The sequence below is a fragment of the Schistocerca serialis genome, chromosome 2, assembly GCF_023864345.2.
Source record: "Schistocerca serialis cubense isolate TAMUIC-IGC-003099 chromosome 2, iqSchSeri2.2, whole genome shotgun sequence".
Taxonomy (NCBI): domain Eukaryota; kingdom Metazoa; phylum Arthropoda; class Insecta; order Orthoptera; family Acrididae; genus Schistocerca; species Schistocerca serialis.
The window spans coordinates 462,105,533-462,124,807 of record NC_064639.1 but is presented as its reverse complement, the minus strand read 5'-3'; the positions used below and the strand labels follow the sequence as shown (position 1 = coordinate 462,124,807).

General features: G+C 43.3%; 1 protein-coding gene across 2 annotated transcripts in view; it reads right to left on the bottom strand.

Moving 5' to 3' along the window:
- Positions 1–540: 540 nt before the first annotated feature.
- Positions 541–19,275, bottom strand: part of LOC126457363 (ATP-dependent RNA helicase DHX33) — a 143,964-nt gene continuing 125,229 nt past the window's right edge. Inside the window, exons 12-13 of one of the 2 annotated variants that reach the window (XM_050093602.1) lie at positions 3,551–3,751; positions 541–1,119 (exon numbers count right to left, since the gene is read on the bottom strand). In XM_050093602.1, the coding sequence (XP_049949559.1) occupies positions 919–1,119; positions 3,551–3,751 (402 nt within the window). In that variant the 3' untranslated portion in view covers positions 541–918. The remainder of the gene's footprint in view (positions 1,120–3,550; positions 3,752–19,275) is intronic. The other variant, XM_050093603.1, reaches the window with a different exon arrangement.

The window sequence follows — 19,275 nt, the reverse complement described above, 5'->3', positions numbered from 1 at the left end:
TGCAGTTGAGAGGGATAAGGGACTCCAGATATGTCTAGATGCTACACGATGTTAGGCAGGTGTACCAGTTTCTTTGGCTCTTCATTGTATGTTTCTCTGAGTTACTCCTTTGTACATCACTTCACTTTGGTCTCTTCACTAGCTCTGTTCCTGTACCAGGGCACACTTTTTGGTGTTGTATTATAATTATTATTATTTTCATTTATTGTCATTCCATTTGTGTCTGTCCTCCTTTGCTTATCTTACCTTCTCCACTCAATATCATTTATCATGACTGGGCCACTGTGGGACGATGTAGTTGTGTCTGTTAAAGGGAAAAGGCAAGCTGAGATACTATGTCCTAGTTCTTGCCCTCATGTCCATTTACTACTTAAAATCTCTACTATATCATAAGTGGCTATCTTCATTGTGTTTGTATTGCCTACACACAGAGAAATGGTGCATATTGTCATAAGCATGGTTCTATAATAAAGACAACACATTTTTATTCAAGTAGTTGTTTGTACAATTTATTTTTAAAAATAGAGATAGAGAAGAAGTTACATTAAAAAAATATAATTGTTCAATAAAATAAATATATTTCAGAAACTTATATAAATTCAGTATAAAATAGAAAGAATATAACTGTACTTTATGGTGATTTTTGGTGACAATTATGAAACCAGTTTTGTCAGTTAGTAAGCCCTCCATAAAAAATGTGGATACAAAACCACACATTATGCATTATAGCATGTCATCTACCTGTTTTCCATTACAAGAATTTCACAAACAATCTCATGTTCACAGAAAAGTTGCTATGAGAAAAATGAGATCATCCAGCCTCTTAAACTGGCAATTGTTACTTGCTGAATGCACACAAAGACTTTCCTACATCATTTGTACATTTGTGTCTTTCACATACACATTCTGCTACAACTGCTATGAAACAGATGAAAATGAAAGTTTATGGTTACGAATATAATTAGGAACAATCTCTAATAACCACTCTGGTTCTATTGTTGAAATCTGTCTCAGATAGCAGCGTCCTGTTTGCACTACTTCAGTGAACAACACAAATGGAGGATACGATCCGAACAATACTGATGATGGGTGTATTGTGACAGCTTGCCTTGTGTCCACCTATAAAAGAATCAATTATTAAAAATATATTTCTCCAAAATGTGTACGAAAACTAATAAAAATTCAGAACTGAAACAAATGAACACACACACACACACACACACACACACACACAGACGAAGTGCTAATGCTGTTTCTCCCTTCGTAATCTTCATAGTTTACAGTTATAAAAAATCTGATCACAATATCACATGTCACCAAGAATGAAATGTAAAATCAGAAATCTGTGCCCATAACTGGGAACTGGTGAGATAAATAAATTTAAAAAATTGAGAGTACCTTGCTTGGAATAATTTTGAAGATAATCTTTGTAAATTTTTATTTTTTTCCGCCTTATTAGTGCACTAGCTCCCACATTTTTTTACAACAGAGGGTTTATGCATTTTGACTTTTTTCTTAACAATTCCTTAACCTGTTATTTCATTTCCACAAAATATTTCATATTTTTCAGCAGCAAGCAAAAAATAAAGTAATGTACAGTGTCAACTGAGTGAAATTATACACTCATCATATCAAGTAAATGGCCTGGATTAATGCAAGTGAGAAACACACAATGAAATTGATAGAATTAAAAGTACTTTTTCATGTTCATGCACAGGGATTAAATATCTACTATACAGACTGATGAACATACAGATAGCATAACATTAGAAAAAAAGTAATGAAGTAGGTAACATACATACATGTGCTATTACCACCATAAGAGTCACTGAGTTGTTATTGTAGTCTGGGATATACAGGGGATTTTTCAATTCACGAAGTATGAGGTTCATTCAAATGAAACCTGATCAGTGCGTCTACCGTTGCCTTACACGTACGGTGGCACCATGTAACTGCGGATATGGTGGTGCCATCTATTTGTAGAGAGACTGATGTGTGTGCACTGTTTGATGTTGCATAGTACCAGTGTGGTTTCACGCTGAAGAGAAGGTGGTCACACAAGTTATAGTCCACTACCAAACATGTAGGCGAGTAAGCAGGAACAACAAAGAGTGATTCGATTTTTGGCAGTGGAGGGAGCTGGAGGCATGAAATGTATTGACAGATGAAGGCTATGTGCAATGAGTACAGTCTGAGTCGTTCAAGGGATGTGGAATGGCACAAACGATTCCTTGAAGAGCGCGAGTCACTGGACAGGCTCATCATGTCATCACACCGGAAATGGTTGCAGAAGTGAATGCTTTAGACTTGGACAACGGCATAATCACTGTGGACGAGATCCATCAGGGTATTAGAGTGGGAACCGTCCACACCATAATGTATCAACACTTTAAGTTTGGAAATATCTGTGCGAAGTGCGTTCCCCACCAACTGACCACTGAACAGTGCAATACTCGAATGGTGCTGTCTTTGAGTCATCTGCAACGTTATCATGAGGAGGAATACGGCTTTCTGTCGCATACTGTCACAGGTGATGAAACATGGTGTCACCATTTTCAACTGGAAAGCGAGCTTCAGAGCAAGCAGTGGAAATGTGGGACTTCACCACCTCCAAAGAAATCAAGGCCATGCACACCAGATCTGGTAAGGTCATGATGTCCTCCTTTTTTGACCACAAGGGCTCACTGCTTGTGGAGTTCCTGGAATGGGGAACCACCATCAATGCCCAGTGTTATCAAGCCACTTTACAGAATCTTAGATGAGCCATCAAGTCGAAATGCTGAGGCATGTTGTCCAATGGCGTTATCCTCCTGCATGATAATGCTGACCCACACACGGCCAGTGCGGTGAAGGCGACATTGCAGCAGTTTCGATGGGAAATGCTGGAACATCCACCGTACAGTCCTGACCTTTCACCATGTGACTTTCATTTGTTTGTACCTCTAAAACAAGCTATTTGCGGACATCAATTCGCAACAGACGACAAAGTGTGTGACTGGGTCCAGGCCTGGATCTGAGAAGTACAGAATCGACTGGCAAGTGTTGCAATGGGATAAATGTGCCAACAGTTTTGGCGACTATTTATGAGTATGTGTATAACTACATTTTTGAGTTAGTAAAATCCTTACCGCTACTTTACACTATTGACCAGGTTTTATTTGAATGCCCCTTATACAATACACTGTCACTTTTCACCCACACTGAATGAGCTTTAAAAATGAGAGTAAAGTAACGTAGATGTATAACCTATAGAACCAAGAACCACTAGGCGCATAATCGTTGGATTGTATTTGACCAAATAAGCTGTTAGATGTATTAAACAGCTGGGATAAGTTCTATAAGGAAAGAGTAAAAGAATGTGAATGAAATGTAATTAGCACGTGTTTCCAATATTGGTAGTACCATTTGCAACATGTCCACTAATTTACTGTCAGTAATTGTAAATGACATTTGTCTGATAGAGGTCATTGAAGTGAAGCTTTTAAACATTAAGCTTATTCTGAAGGTATAACATACTGAATTACAGAATTTTAGAAACTGAAATACTTACAGTGATGTATTGTCTTTCTCTTTGAAGTTCAGCTACATTCATGAACAATCCCGTAACAAGGCATTTTCTTATCTTGTCAATATCTTGTCCACAAGATGACAGAGGAACTTTGCATCGTTTACAAAGCTCCAGAAGTTGTGTGTACACATCACTTGCATACTGAAGATTTCGCACATTGAGAAAATTTTCATGGCACCATTGCTAAGAAAAGAAATTGAAAGTAATGATTCTTTTCTGACATCATAATATTACTGGAACTGTGAGTAAAAATAGTCCAATTTAAAGCTATCATATAATGAAACAAGACAGAAAAAAATACTCCTGCTAAAACTGTCACTGCTGATGGAGAAACTGTACCAATCATTCAACATCTCAACTGTTCTCAACCACCACGTAGCAATTTCAGCAGTTTTATCCATTTTATCTTTTTTGGAGAAACCATCCAATGTGATAACAGTAAAACTGATGAGGTGGGTAATCACAAACATGATTCATATATGGTGAACTACAAAGAAGCAATTTGGGCTGTAGTACAAGAAGTGAGTGTCAACTAAGGTGCCAAGTCTTAAGGTATTATATGCACTGCATCAGAAATATTATGAATTAATATTTGAAAGAAAATAATGAGATTTCAACACTACAGTATAATATTAGTTATCAGTCCATATTTAATATAAATTTCTTGTAGCACTGTAATGATATGTCCGACACTAAGGTTGTTAGATCTTTACCTCCTCATTTAATCAACAGTTTACACTGAGAAAGTTTATTTTTTCCTAACTGTGTTATGTACGACTCTTTACCAATACAATATCTGTCCATAACTGTTATTAAAATATAGTAAATATAGGAAGCCCAGAAGCCACTGATGTAAGAATATGAGAAATTAACTGGTTTGATAAGAGGATTTATGGGCAAGAAACAAGAACAGCGCAAGAAAGGGCAAAGCATGAACTAAAGGGATTCAATGACGGCCAACAAAAAGAATAAGTGCTCCAAAAAAGGAATGTTTGGCCAAAATTGCAATTTGTGGGCAAAACCTGATGACTTAGGAGGAAAAGTCAAAGTTCTTGAAGATAAAACACAGAAGTTTCCTGATACCACAGTTGATACACAAGACCTATCAGCACATGTGACATCCTGCCACCTTCAGTGGTGGGTCTTCAAATTGGCCACAGTGGCAAGGAAGGGAGCAAGCAAATGTAAAAATAGGGGGAGGGAGGACAGGGCCATGCCTCTATGGAATTGAAGACAATATACAAAGGTGAACAACAATGGGAAAGAAAAAAAATTGAAGTGCAGGAACAGGATCTAGGGAAGAATTGGAACTAGAAGATATTTCGAAGCAACAAGAGCCACCAGATGATGCTGAATCCATGGAGGAAATGCCAGAAGCACTACCAGAAGGAGAAGCAGAAGTAATTCTGGAACAAGAGCTTCAGTATGAGGGCTAGCCTGAAGAATAGGTCTAAGCCGAAGCAGAAGAAGCAGCCTGAACAGAAGTACTGGGAGAAGGGCAGCAGAAGCAAAAGAAGAAATCCTGCCAGAGACACATGAAGAAGATAAACTTGAGGACAGAGGAGGACTCTGATATCTTGGACGGGTGAGGTTGAAGGCCCAGCAAAGTGTATGGAACTCGACAAAGCCTGCTTGGTGGAGCTGCTACTTGTGCAACTATGCACATCATCGTGTTTTTCTGCTTTGTTAAATCTTGGTTATTCTATTTGATTAACTTGGGAACTTGTTTGGTTCTCAAGCTGGCTTCACTTGTCCAGTTTTCATTGTTGTATTCTGACTGCAGTTGACAATCTGCTAGTCACAACTCCATGCTGGTTGCCAGCCTGAGTGAGTTCTTTCCATTGTTCACAATCTTTGTCAGATTAGAGATGCTCCCTCAGGAACTTCAGCTTTTGAAGGATCTACAGCAGAAACAGGGCTCCCCCACACACAAGCAGTTGTCAGTTCCCAGGTGGAGTGATGGCCTCTGTGGCCGAGCGGTTCTACGCCCTTCAGTCCGGAACCACACTGCTGCTACGGTCGCAGGTTCGAATCCTGCCTCGGGCATGGATGTGTGTGATGTCCTTAGGTTAGTAAGGTTTAAGTAGTTTTAAGTCTAGTGGACTGATGACCTCAGATGTTAAGTCCCATAGTGCTTAGAGCCATTTGAACCATTTTAGCCCAGGTGGAGAAATGGCTGAAACAGTACATCACTGTCTTTGATGACGCTCTCTTATGGTCACTCCTCCTTTCTTATTGAAGAAATTGACTCCCCTTTCAAATTCAATCACACTCACATTCAAGAAGATGTGCTCACTGCTTTCGAATTATTACTTGCAACAATTCCATGTGGTTGCCTCACGATGCGAATTTCATCAAAATCACAAGCAATCTGGTCAGTTATATTGCAACCAGGAGAACTGATCTAGAAGGACTGATTCCTAGATGCGATTTCACTTGTGCAAACCCAGCATGCAAAACCTCGTATGCAGGCTCTAATTGGAGACATAGTGGCCCACCTTGCTTTTGATCCAGAAGTGCACACATCAGCCCTTGAGCTGGATAAATGCTTCATTGGACAATATTTTGACAATCATGCACTTTCAAAAAAATTGCATGCAGCAAATAAGCACTTCATCGTTTGATCACTGGTGGCAGCAGTCCAGAAACCACAAAATCCTCATAAAGCACTTACACAATGGTGTCGCCATAATTCATCACATGTGTTGATGACCTCTGAACAAGTGTTCACATCCTGCTGGTGTGGGCAATGGGTTTCTTCCGTCATGCACAGACTGCTTCATAGCTCAGACACATGCAGAGTATTTGTATTGCCGGATGCACTGCACCTGTTGTGACAACTCTGAACTGTCTGTCATAAACTGTCAGGACAGTCGAAACCAGTTTCCTGCGGCTGTGAAGGAATGGTGCATTAACTTCAGGCAACTGTTTCCTTGGGCAATCCTTTTGCCACCAAGCTGTTTATCATCCTCGCAATTGCAAACAGAGGACTTTTTCCAGGTGGACATGGGGGCTTTGTTTATTTGGCTAAACTTCCAAACGTATGCTCATCTAGATTTACCTGCATTAGCGCTGCCCTCTATATGTTGGTAGTTTTGGTGATACTTGAGTTTACCTCCAGGGTCAATTCCATCTCTGCAGTCTACAAGAAGGTCATATGACTGATAATGCTGTTTGTCATCGACAAGTTACTTGGCTGTCAAAATTTTCAGTCAGGGTGCCTTCTCATTACTTGGATTCTCCATCAGTGACAAGGTTAGTTTGTCTCTGATATAGTTCCCTTCCAGGAACTTGACGACCTTTGTGCCACTTTCTCACTTCTTTTCGAACCTGGCCTGGGGTGCACCACAGGTTTCCAGGGTTATATCTCCTTGGGTCCAGATGTGGTGCCTGTTTTTGCCATGCACAATCCATTCCTGTCTCGTGACAGATAGCTGTTAAGCAGGTACTCAAAAGACTTCATGATGTTGGGATGATTGGACCAGTTACAACACGCACTTGCACCACTCCTGATATTGGTAAAGAAACCAAGTGGCTATCTCTGCGAAGGCTGCCCAGACACATGTCGCAATCCACCCTATCACATGTTTGGAACAGCTAACCATGTCCATTTCCAGTTGCACTAACTATCTCGATGAGTCAATATTAAGATTTTAGGTGTTGGGAATATCTAAAAAAGCTGTGCACCTTATTTGCTACATTATGTGATCCGAGGCTAAAGTGCTGCTTATGTAAATGCTAGTTTTTCCTGGAGCCAAGAGCAGTAGCTCGGGCACTTGCTCAACAAAGATGAGGTCCAGCCCAGTGATTGCAATATCACCACTATCAAATCTCTACCCGCTCCCAAAAGTTACAGGTGGCACAGGCTTTTTTTGGGGTAAATGAATTATTATAATTATTATTATTCTAAGTTCCTTCCACAAGTAACTCATATAACCCATCCACTAAACCAGTTGAGAAAGGTAGATGTTTAGTACGAGTGGATGGCTGTATGGGACTGCACTTCCATGCAGATGAACCATAAGCTGCATTTGGCACCCTGCCTTCCTTCCTTTTCCCCATTGCACCCACTGGTTTTGGCCATGGATACTTCTCCATATAGCATTGGTACAGTGCTGGCACATAGGAATGATGATGACATGAAGCAACCAATTGCCTATGCATCAAAGATAATGACCCCTGCTTGAAGGATCTACTCGCAGATAGAGAAGTGGCTTTAGGGATTGTATATGCAGTTAAGAAGTTCCATGTCAACCTGTTTGGGACTAAGATCACTTTAATTACTGATCACAAACTGCTGGTACCACTGTTCAGATCCTCCTCCAGTATTTTGAAATGCAAAGTGCAATGGTTCCAGCATTGGGCACTTTTCCTCAGCTTCTGTATTTATACCATTAAATATCAGCCCACAGCACATCATGCAAATGCAGACAATCTACCTCACCTATCTGCAGGACCAGACGCGGCCTTTCACCAGCAGGAAATTTCCTGTTTCCACATAGACATGGAATGGCGACAAACCTGGCATAGGTTTTCCTTTACAGCTCCTCGTTTTGTTCCAAGACAGCTCCAGGACCTCCACTTTTACAGTTCCTCCATTGTGGCCACTGGGGAATGTCACAAATGAAAGGCGCAGCGAAGTGACACGCTTACTGGCCAGAGTTAAACTAGGATGTGGAAGCCATAATACGCAGCTGTTCCACTTGCGCCTAGCACTATCAGGCTGCACCACCCCAATATTTCACCCGACTGCCCTGCCTTCCTCCACTGTCCCTGGAACTGCATTCATTCGGACTTTACGGACGCCTTTCTAGGTCCTATGTGGTTTGTTAGCTTATACTCTTAACTACCCATTTGTGGTCAACATGACATCCACCACAACAGATGCCACAATTAATGTGCCCCTCCAGTTCCTCACCACTGAAGGGCTTCCCTGAACCATCATGTCAGACAATGGGCGCACCAATTCATTCCGACAATGCACTTGATAATGAAGGCGGCAAGCCAATTTCATAGGATTTGTCGAACTACTAAACGTTTTCAACAACACAAAAATGTTTGAAAATCTCAGGAAAGTAGGTATAAGCTATAGGGAAAATGGGTAATCTATATTACTAATAAATCTGTAAAACTGATGTGTCTGTCTGCCTCCGAATGTGCTAATCTCCAAATATGAGACATATTTTCATGTGGTTTTTGTAGCAACTTGAGCATAGTTTGGGGCACTGAAAAAGATTTAATCACCAAAATCGGACCATGGAAAGAAAAAGTTTTATTAAAACTTTCTAGTCTATCTGTCTGAACATGTTAATCTCCAAAACTACTGGACAGATTTTTATGGGGTTTCACTAGTAGCTTCAGTGTAGCTAGGGGGTAAAGTACAGCCTATATTTCTTCAAAATCAGACTGCAGGGGAGGGGTAGGGGGGGGGGGGGGAGATATTCATACACTTCATAAAAATGTATGTATGTACATTATGTGACACCTGGCTGAAAATGAGTTACAAGTTCGTGGCGCCCTCCATTGGTAATGTTTGAATTCAATATGGTGTTGGCCCATCCTTAGCTTTCATGATAGCTTCCACTCTCGCAGGCATACGTTCGATCAAGTGCTGGAAGGTTTTTAGGGGAATGGCAGCCCATTCTTCACAGAGTGCTGCACTGAGGAGAGGTATTGGTGTCGGTCAGTGAGGCCTGGTACGAAGTTGGCATTCCAAAACATCCCAAAGGTGTTCTATAGGATTCAGGTCAGGACTCTGTGCACGCCATTCCATTACAGGGATGTTATTGTCGTGTAACCACTCTGCCACAGGCCGTGTATTATGAACAGGTGCTCGATCGTGTTGAAAGATGCAATTGCCATCCCCAAATTGCTCTTCAACAGTGGGAAGCAAGAAGGTGCTTAAAACATCAATGTAGGCCTGTGCTGCGATAGTGACATGCAAAACAACAAGGGGTGCAAGTCCTCTCCATACAAAACATGACCACACCATAACACCACCGCCTCCGAATTTTACTGTTGGCACTACACATGCTAACAGATGATGTTCACCGGGCATTCGCCATACCCACACCCTGCCATTGGATCGCCACATTGTGTACTGTGAGTTGTCATTCCACACAACATTATTCCACTGTTCATTCGTCCAATGTTTACGTTCCTTACACCAAGCGAGGTGTCATTGGCATTTACCGGTGTGATGTGTGGCTCATGAGCAGCCGCTTGACCATGAAATCCAAGTTTTCTCACCTCCTGCCTAACTGTCATAGTACTTGCACTGGATCCTGATGCAGCTTGGAATACGTATGTGATTGTCTGGATAGATGTCTGCCTATTACACATTACGACTCTCTTCAACTGTTGGCAGTCTCTGTCAGTCAACAGACGAGGTCGACCTGTATGCTTTTGTGCTGTATGTGTCTCTTCATGTTTCCACTTCATTATCACATCGGAAACAGTGGATCTAAGGATGTTAAGGAGTGTGGAAACCTTTTATATAGACGTATGACCCAAGTGACACCCAATCACCTGACCATGTTCAAAGTCTGTGAGTTCCGTGGAGTGCCCCATTCTGCTCTCTCACAATGTCTAATGACTACTGAGATCACTGATATGGAGTACCTGGCAGTAGGTGGTAGCACAATGCACCTCCTATGAAAAAAATGTATGTTTTTGGGGGTGTCCAGATAGTTTTGATCACGTAGTGTATGTTTCACATCTCCAAACCACTGGACTGATTTCAACCAAGCTTGGTACATTTATCACTTACTGTCTGGGAAGGATCACTGTTGTGGTAAGAACCACCAACTTATGAAAGGGGTGGGAGGGAAAAAGAAGTGTAGGCTATGATGAGTGAATACCCACATTTTATTCATTCAGTATTTGTGAGTGAGAGCATTAAGTTACTTGCAACCAACTTTACACATCATTTCAAACCTTTAAGAAACTTTTTATGGCTGACCCCACATAATGATGAAAGGAAAAAAGTGCATTGCTTACTACATTTTCACTGTTCATTTTTGTATCAGGCAAGACATTTTTATTTATTACTTCTTTGCTGTCAACCGTGTCCACGACACATGGTTCAGGATATATGATGTCATAAACATTTAGAGGCATGATACACTGCCACATGATGCATGACATTTAAATAAATTTATTATTCCTGCTGAAGTGATTGCGATGAAATTTGGTAACGAGGTAGCTTGAACCCTGAGGAAGAACATAGGCTACTTCAGAAAGTGTGCAGTACAATATAGTTATTGATTTTTTGTTTTTTTTTGTTTTGGTTTTTAGAGCGCAAAACTGCTATGGTCATTAGCGCCCGGTCCGTGACTTAGGAAACAGTAAAAAACCGAAATTGAAAACCAGCAGCAATGGGAACGAACGTCATAAAATTGGAGAAACTAAAAGCAGAAGGAAGGCTTAAAAATCCACTACAGAAAGGGGTTGGTTGTCCCCAAAAAAAGGTTCAAATGACTGACGTCATTTCACTGGCATTAATAAACTTGAGAACGCGGTCGGCTGAGCGCGTGTCATCTGCTAAAATCGACGATATATCAGGCGATAGCTGTAGACGGGAGTGTAACGGATTAAAATAGGGGCACTCAATTAAAAGGTGTCTTACCGTCCACAGCTGAGAGCAGTGGGGACAGAGTGGGGGAGGATCGCCGCTTAAAAGATGTCGATGGCTAAAAAGACAGTGCCCTATCCGGAGTCTAGTTAAAATTACCTCCTCCCGACGAAGCGTTCGGGAGGAAGATGTCCAAGCACAAGGAAGAGCTTTCATGTCCCGCAATTTATTATGGGTAAGTGTCGACCAATGCGTGTGCCATAAATGAACAACACGTCGACATAAAACGCTCCGTAGATCGGCGAAGGGAATCGATTGAATAGCTGGCCGAGGAAGAGAGACTGCAGTCTTGGCTGCAATGTCGGCCGCCTCATTTCCACAGATACCAACGTGTCCCGAGAGCCAGAGGAACGCCACCGAGATGCCCCCCAGGTGGAGTAAGCGCAGACAGTCCTGAATCCGGTGGACCAGAGTGTGCACAGGATAAAGAGCTTGGAGACTGAGGAGAGAGCTGAGAGAATCTGAGCAGATAACGTACAGTATCCGTTGATGGCGGCGGATGTAGTGGACAGCCTGGAGAACAGCGTAAAGCTCCGCAGTATAAACCGAACACTGGTCGGGAAGCCGAAAGTGATTTGGGGTGTCGCCAACAATATAGGCACTCCCTACACCTAACGATGTTTTCGAGCCGTCAGTGTAAATAAATGTGGCGTCCGTCATTTGTGCACATAGAGCAGCAAATGCCCGACGATAAACAAGTGAAGGGGTACCATCCTTGGGAAATCGACAAAGGTCACGGAGCAGGCAGATCCGGGGACGGAGCCAAGGCGGTGCTGTACCCCAAGTTGTCAAGAAGGTTTTAGGAAAGCGGAAGGAAAGAGAATGCAGCAGTTGACGGAAGCGGACTCCCGGTGGTAGTAGAGAGGAGGGGCGGCCTGCATACCCTACATCAAAGGAGGCGTCGAAAAAAAGGTCATGGGCTGGATTAGCAGGCATGGAAGACAGATGGCTAGCATAACGACTCAGAAGGACTGCTCGCCGATTGGACAGCGGAGGTTCAGCAGTCTCAGCATAAAGACTTTCCGCAGGGCTGGTGTAAAAAGCTCCAGACACTAAACGTAATCCACAGTGGTGGATAGAGTCGAGACATTGAAGAATAGATGGCCGAGCAGAGGAGTAGACTATGCTTCCATAGTCCAATTTCGAGTGCACTAAGGCGCGATAGAGGCGGAGAAGGACCACTCGGTCCACTCCCCAGGAGGTACCATTCAGGACACGGAGGGTGTTAAGGGATCGCAGACAGCGAGCCGAAAGACAGGAAATGTGGGAGGACCAGCACAGTTTTCTGTCAAACATAAGACCCAAGAATTTAGCGACGTTTGAAAACGGAAGGTTGACAGGACCTAGATGTAAGGAGGGCGGAAGAAACTCCTTACGTCGCCAAAAATTAACACAAACGGTCTTACTGGGAGAAAAACGGAAGCCGGTTTCGATGCCCCAAGAGTGGAGCCGATCAAGACATCCTTGAAGATGTCGTTCAAGAAGGCTGGTCCGTTGAGAACTGTAGTAGATCGCAAAATCGTCCACAAAGAGGGAGCCCGATACATCAGGAAGGAGACAATCCATAATTGGATTGATGGTAATGGCAAACAGTACAACACTCAGCATGGAGCCCTGGGGTACCCCGTTTTCTTGGGAGAAAGTTCGGGAGAGAGTAGTGTTCACCCGCACCCTAAATGTGTGCTCTGCCATAAATTCGCGAAGAAAAAGGGGCAGCCGACCTCGAAAGCCCCAAGAGAACAGTGTGCGGAGGATGCCTGTCCTCCAACAGGTATCATATGCTCTCTCCAGATCAAAAAATATTGCTACTGTTTGGCGTTTCCGGAGAAAATTGTTCATGATATAAGTGGAGAGAGCAACAAGATGGTCAACTGCAGAACGATGCTTTCGGAATCCGCATTGGGCAGGTGTTAAAAGACTGCGGGATTCCAGCCACCACGCTAAACGGTAATTCACCATACGCTCCAAAACCTTACAGACACTACTCGTGAGAGAAATGGGGCGATAGCTAGAGGGGAGATGTTTGTCCTTTCCAGGTTTCGGAACAGGAACGACGATAGCTTCCCGCCATCGTCTGGGAAAAGTACTGTCGGTCCAAATTCGATTATAAAAGTGAAGGAGGTAACGCAGACTATGGGTTGATAAATGCAGCAACATTTGGACGTGGATACCATCCGGTCCTGGGGCGGAGGAGCGAGAAGAAGAGAGTGCATATTGGAGTTCCCGCATGAAGAAAACAGTATTGTAGCTTTCGCGATTTTGAGAGGAGAAAGCAAGAGGTCGCACTTCCGCTGCACGTTTCTTCGGGAGAAACGCTGGCGGGTAATTTGAAGAGCTCGAAATCTCAGCAAAGTGCTGACCCAACGAGTTAGAAATTGCGACGGGGTCCACTAATGTGTCATGCGCGACAGTGAGTGCAGAGACCGGGGAGAAACTAGGCACGCCTGAGAACCGTCGAAGCCGACTCCAAACTTCCGAGGAAGGAGTGAAGGTGTTAAATGAGCTAATAAAGAATTTCCAGCTTGCCTTCTTGCTATCGCAGATGACATGACGGCATCGCGCTCGGAACTGCTTATGGCGGATACAGTTGGCCAAAGTAGGATGGTGGCGGAAAACGCGGAGAGCACGCCGTCGCTCACGTATTGCATCACGGCATGCCTCGTTCCACCAAGGAACTGGGGGGCACAGGGGAAATTCGGAGGTGCGTGGTATTGAATGTTCTGCAGCTGTAAGAATAACGTCGGTAGTATGTGTGACCTCATCGTCGTCGCTGGGAAAGTGACGGTCATCGAATGTCGCTAGAGACGAAAAAAGTGTCCAATCAGCTTGGGCAAACTTCCAGCGTCGCGGGCGCATGTAGGGCAGTTGAGGCTGCAGTCTAAGGACACATGGAAAGTGGTCACTCGAGTGTGTATCATCAAGGGCGAGCCATTCGAAGCGCCGAGCTAGCGGAACAGTACCGACTGCAAGGTCCAAATGAGATAAATTTGTCGTGGAGGCAGACAAAAATGTAGGGACCCCAGTGTTGAGACAAACTAGATCTGCTTGGTGGAAGACGTCTAGCAATAGTGAGCCACGTGGACAAGGATGTGGAGATCCCCAAAGCGGGTGGTGGGCATTGAAGTCCCCAACCAGCAAATATGGGGGTGGAAGCTGACCAAGAAGATGAAGGAGATCAGCTCGTGCCATTGGTGTGGACGATGGAATGTATACAGTACAAAGAGAGAACGTGTATCCGGAAAGGGAAAGACGGACGGCGACAGCTTGGACGAAAGTGTTTAAATGGATTGGGTGATAATGGAGAGTTTCATGGAGAAGAATCATGAGTCCTCCATGTGCTGGAGTGCCTTCAACAGAGGGGAGATCATATCGGACGGACTGAAAATGAGGGAGAACAAAGCGGTCATGGGGACGCAGCTTTGTTTCCTGAAGACAGAAGATGACCGGCGAGTAGGATCGTAAGAGGATCGACAATTCATCCCGATTGGCTCGAATACCGTGGATATTCCAGTGGATAATGGACATAGGGTGAACAGAAAATGGAGGAATGTGACCAAGGTCGCTGTCAACTCAACGACTGCTCAGAGCTTGCGACCGACAGCATGGAATGGCATTCAGCCGAAGGCAGAAAATCCTGATCCATAGGTTGGTCAGGAGCAGCTCCTGCCACCAGCGATCGGCCGGTTGATTGGCCGCCAGCAGTGCGCCTCGGCGACACAGAAGACGGCCGAGGGCGATTTCCGCCAGGTGGTGCTGTAAATGGGACACGCCTTGGCGGAGAAGGAGAGGAACTGGGTTTCTTTGTAGCCTTCTTGGAAGTATGATGTTTAGAGGAAGGAGGAACCGATGGTTGGGAAGTTGCGGTACGTAAAAACTCTTCACGAGTATGCTCTTTTTTCGAAGTCTTGGTGTCTGACTTTTGGGCTCGAGATTTAGCAGAACTCGACGAAGGGTGAGCCAGAGAGTGGGCAGGCGAAAGTGGTGAGGTTGAACGGGCGATCTTTGCGCTCTGGCCGATCTGACGATCGTGGCACTAAAGGTGAGATCGCAAGTCTGTGTGGCCGCCTCCTTTGTTGGCCGAGGAGAAGCAAGGACAGTGCTGTATTTTCCTGTCCGAGGCACGGTGGGCTGTCGACTGGTGAATAATTTTCGAGCAGCAAAGGTCGACACCTTTTCCTTTACTCTAATTTCCTGGATGAGCTTTTCGTCCTTAAAAACGGGACAATCTCGAGAGGAAGCAGCGTGGTCACCCATACAGTTGATGCAGCGAGGGGATGGAGGTGGACAAGCACCCTCATGAGCGTCCTTGCCACACGCAACACATTTGGCCGGATTGGAACAGGACTGGCTGGTGTGATTGAACCGCTGACACCGATAGCAATGCATAGGGTTTGGGACGTAAGGGCGAACGGAAATTATCTCATAGCCTGCTTTGATTTTCGATGGGAGGTGAACTTTGTCAAATGTCAAGAAGACAGTGCGGGTTGGAATGATGTTCGTGTCAACACTTTTCATAACCCTATGAACAGCCGTTACGCCCTGGTCAGACAGGTAGTGCTGAATTTCTTCGTCAGACAATCCATCGAGGGACCGTGTATAAACGACTCCACGCGAGGAATTTAAAGTACGGTGCGGTTCCACCTGGACAGGGAAGGTGTGTAGTAGTGAGGTACGCAGCAATTTTTGTGCCTGGAGGGCACTGACTGTTTCTAACAACAGGGTGCCATTCCGTAATCTGGAACAAGACTTTACAGGACCTGCAATTGCGTCGACACCTTTCTGAATAATGAAAGGGTTGACCGTGGAGAAGTCGTGACCTTCGTCAGACCGAGAAACAACAAGGAACTGTGGCAACGATGGAAGAACTGTCTGTGGCTGAGACTCAGTGAACTTGCGCTTTTGAGCAGACATAGTGGAAGGTGAGGAAACCATTGCGGAAGAATCCCCCATGATTACCGGCGTCTCCGATGGCACGCTCCTCCCTTGTGGGGGTCCTCTCTGAGGGCACTCCCGCCTTAGGTGATTGTTCACACCTCAGGTCACACCTCCCGACAAACGGACAGAGGGACCAATCGGCACTTTCGGAAGGTGTCAGCTCGGGTAATCGCCCCTCCCTGGGCCTGGCCGTTACCAGGGGGTACGTACGTGTCCTACCTGTCTACCCGGGGCGGGGAATTACGCGTTACCCCGTCACCGGCTACGCATGGAAGTGCGTGGGTCGGCCTTCAGACACGCACAGGGAGGAAAAAAGAGAAAGGGAAAGGAAAGAAGAGGGGTCTCAAACGCCGCAGCGGAGAAAAAGGCAAAGAGAAGAGGGAAGGAAAAGAGAAGGACAGAGGAAGGATGAAGACTTGCAAGTGTAGAAAGCAAGGGATTTGTAACAGTTTCGAGCATCCGTCTCCGGACGTAGGCACAAACCATACTCCCAGAGGGGGAGAAAGGGAAGGAAAGAGCCAGGGGTGAGGGGGGGGGGGCGAAGATGGGGGACGGGGAAGGATGCGGAAAGGGAGGGTATGCAGCCCGGAAAGGAAGGAGGGCCACATTAGCTCGGGGTCCCGTGCTCGCTACGCACATATCCACAAAAGAGTTGTGGACCCCCTGGGGGGAGTTATTGATTTGAAGAATATTGCATGAATTAAGGAAAACTATTTACTCTCTGAAATTTCTGTTTACTCCTTAACCTTTGATCTTTATCATATTTGTGAAAATGCTTTTTTTAGTCGATACGGGCTACGTGATACAATTAAAAGTAACAAATGCAATGCTTATACAAACTTCTATGTGTTTATTCCATACTTCCACACTGTTTCTTTCATAATGTAGATGTTGTGTAATGTGTAGCTACAATGTGCACTATCCGCTGTTTGAGAACAAACTTTACTCAACAATTCCAAACCTTTATGAAATTTTTTCTCATTGAAAATCCCAACAAAACGATGGAAGGAAAAAAGTTTACTGGTTACTACATTTTCGCTTGTTTGGCCAAAAAAAACTATCACATCATGCATGATACCATGACATTTATATTTATTGCTGCTTTTGTACTAACTCCACTTGAAATACATTTAGCAGGCAGTATCAACATATGCTCCTCAATGTACCAACCAAATTAAATAATTGTGTGACACGTAGTTCAGGGGTTTTGAGCGAAGGAGGAGATGGACATAGAAAGGAAAGAGGAGATGGACAAAGGGAGGACAAGATTAAGACTAACAGAACTGAAATAAATATATACTTGGGCAATTCTGGGTACTCAACAAGTATACAATATAAACATGAACAAAGATTGAGCTATATGAAATGAAGACCACATGAGAAGTGCTTGGATTAAAGAGGGCATAATGCAAGGAGGCAGTCTTCATCCCCTAATGTTCATCCTTTACAATGAAGAAGCAATAACAGAAATAAAAGTCTTTTTAATGGAATGAACATACTAATGAGCATAAAATATAGACTGGAAGTAAACAAAGAAAGGCTAAAATAATGAGTAGTACATGAAATTATGAATAACCTGCATAAGCAGAAACTTGTCAGTAAGAAGAAGACTAGAAAGGAGATTATCATCAAAACTGGGAACCACACAATAAATGAAATTAAGAAATTCTTCTACCTTGTACGTATAACATAAGATGGATGACAAGGATGACATAAAAAGCGGACCAGCACTCATAACTAACATATATCATAATATTATCAAACCAAAGACTTAATCTGATAAAGAAATTTCTGAGCATGTTCATCCAAAGCTCAGCACAGTATGAAAGTGAATCATAGATGGTGTTGGGTGTAACTACTATGAAGAGGCTAACACAGAAAAGAAAATTGTGGCGTGCTGCATAAAACCAATCAAAAGACTGAAACCTTTCACGTACCATAAATGAGCCACTGGTACTAATATGACATTTTGCACATTTGTTTGATGGTGTCATATTTATAAAAAAAATCATAATAATAAAAGCAGAGTAATAGCCAGGCACATTACTAAAATTGAGGTATTAGCTAAGGTTTTGAATGATGCCTTCCTGGAGAGGAAAAACCACACACACGTTGTGCCTGGGCACTGTGGCATGGCTGGACATAGTTAATCAGTGCTAGGACAACATGTGTCTTCTTTGTCTGTAACTCTGTGGAGAGACAGCTGAATCATATGGTAGGTAGCTAGATTGACTCCTTTTGTTGCTTTTAACCTACAGGTAACAATGGATGAATAGTTACATAAAGCATGGCTCCTTCAACAAAGTTATGATTTAAAATTATTGTCTCATTAATGTTAGCTTGTTCCTGTACAACCGGAAATCAATTAAAGTCACACTGCGTACTTGGCTGCCAAAAGCCTATGTAAAGTTTGAAAACTGTTACTCCTTGGAGCTCGAGACAGCAGGCCTTTTTATATGTTTACGGTCTTATTGGTGTGTTTAAAAAGATATATGCTGTAACTGTCACAAAAGACCCTGTTGATGACTGTTTTAACTGAGCTTCACATCATTTGCAACTTGAAAGAGGATTTTAGTAACTCTGAAGTTAAAGCCAAAAAAATACATTATTATTATTATGAAATATCATCATTTATTTGTGTGAGAAAGTAGTCGTTTTGGAAAAAAACAAGTAAGGCAGAAAATGAGAAATAATCCCACCCTTTGGAGATAAAGAGTGTGATTATACGATGGCGAGGTCATTGCCTTCCCCGCGCTCTCCTTGACTCATATATTACAGTCAATAATTCTGATTCATAGTAACAAGACAATTAATACTTGCAAAAAAGATTTTAGGCAATAACATACTTCCCATTGTGTGTAAACTGGTATTTTTGTGTCACAATAATAATTGTCCTACCTAAAAAACTAAGACATTTGCATCATGGTTTGTAAAATTTCAGGTGAATGAGCCAGTCACTCACCCAAATGAACTAGCATGTAAGTTGCATGATACATGCTAGATCTATTTCTTCAAAATTCTAGTTATCATTTACTTTATTTACAAAATAATGAAAACAAAAGCAGATTTCAGTGTATCAGAACTTGTGGAAAGCTTTTAATGCCATTGGCTCCCTGGCTTTTCTTGGCTGAACAAATGG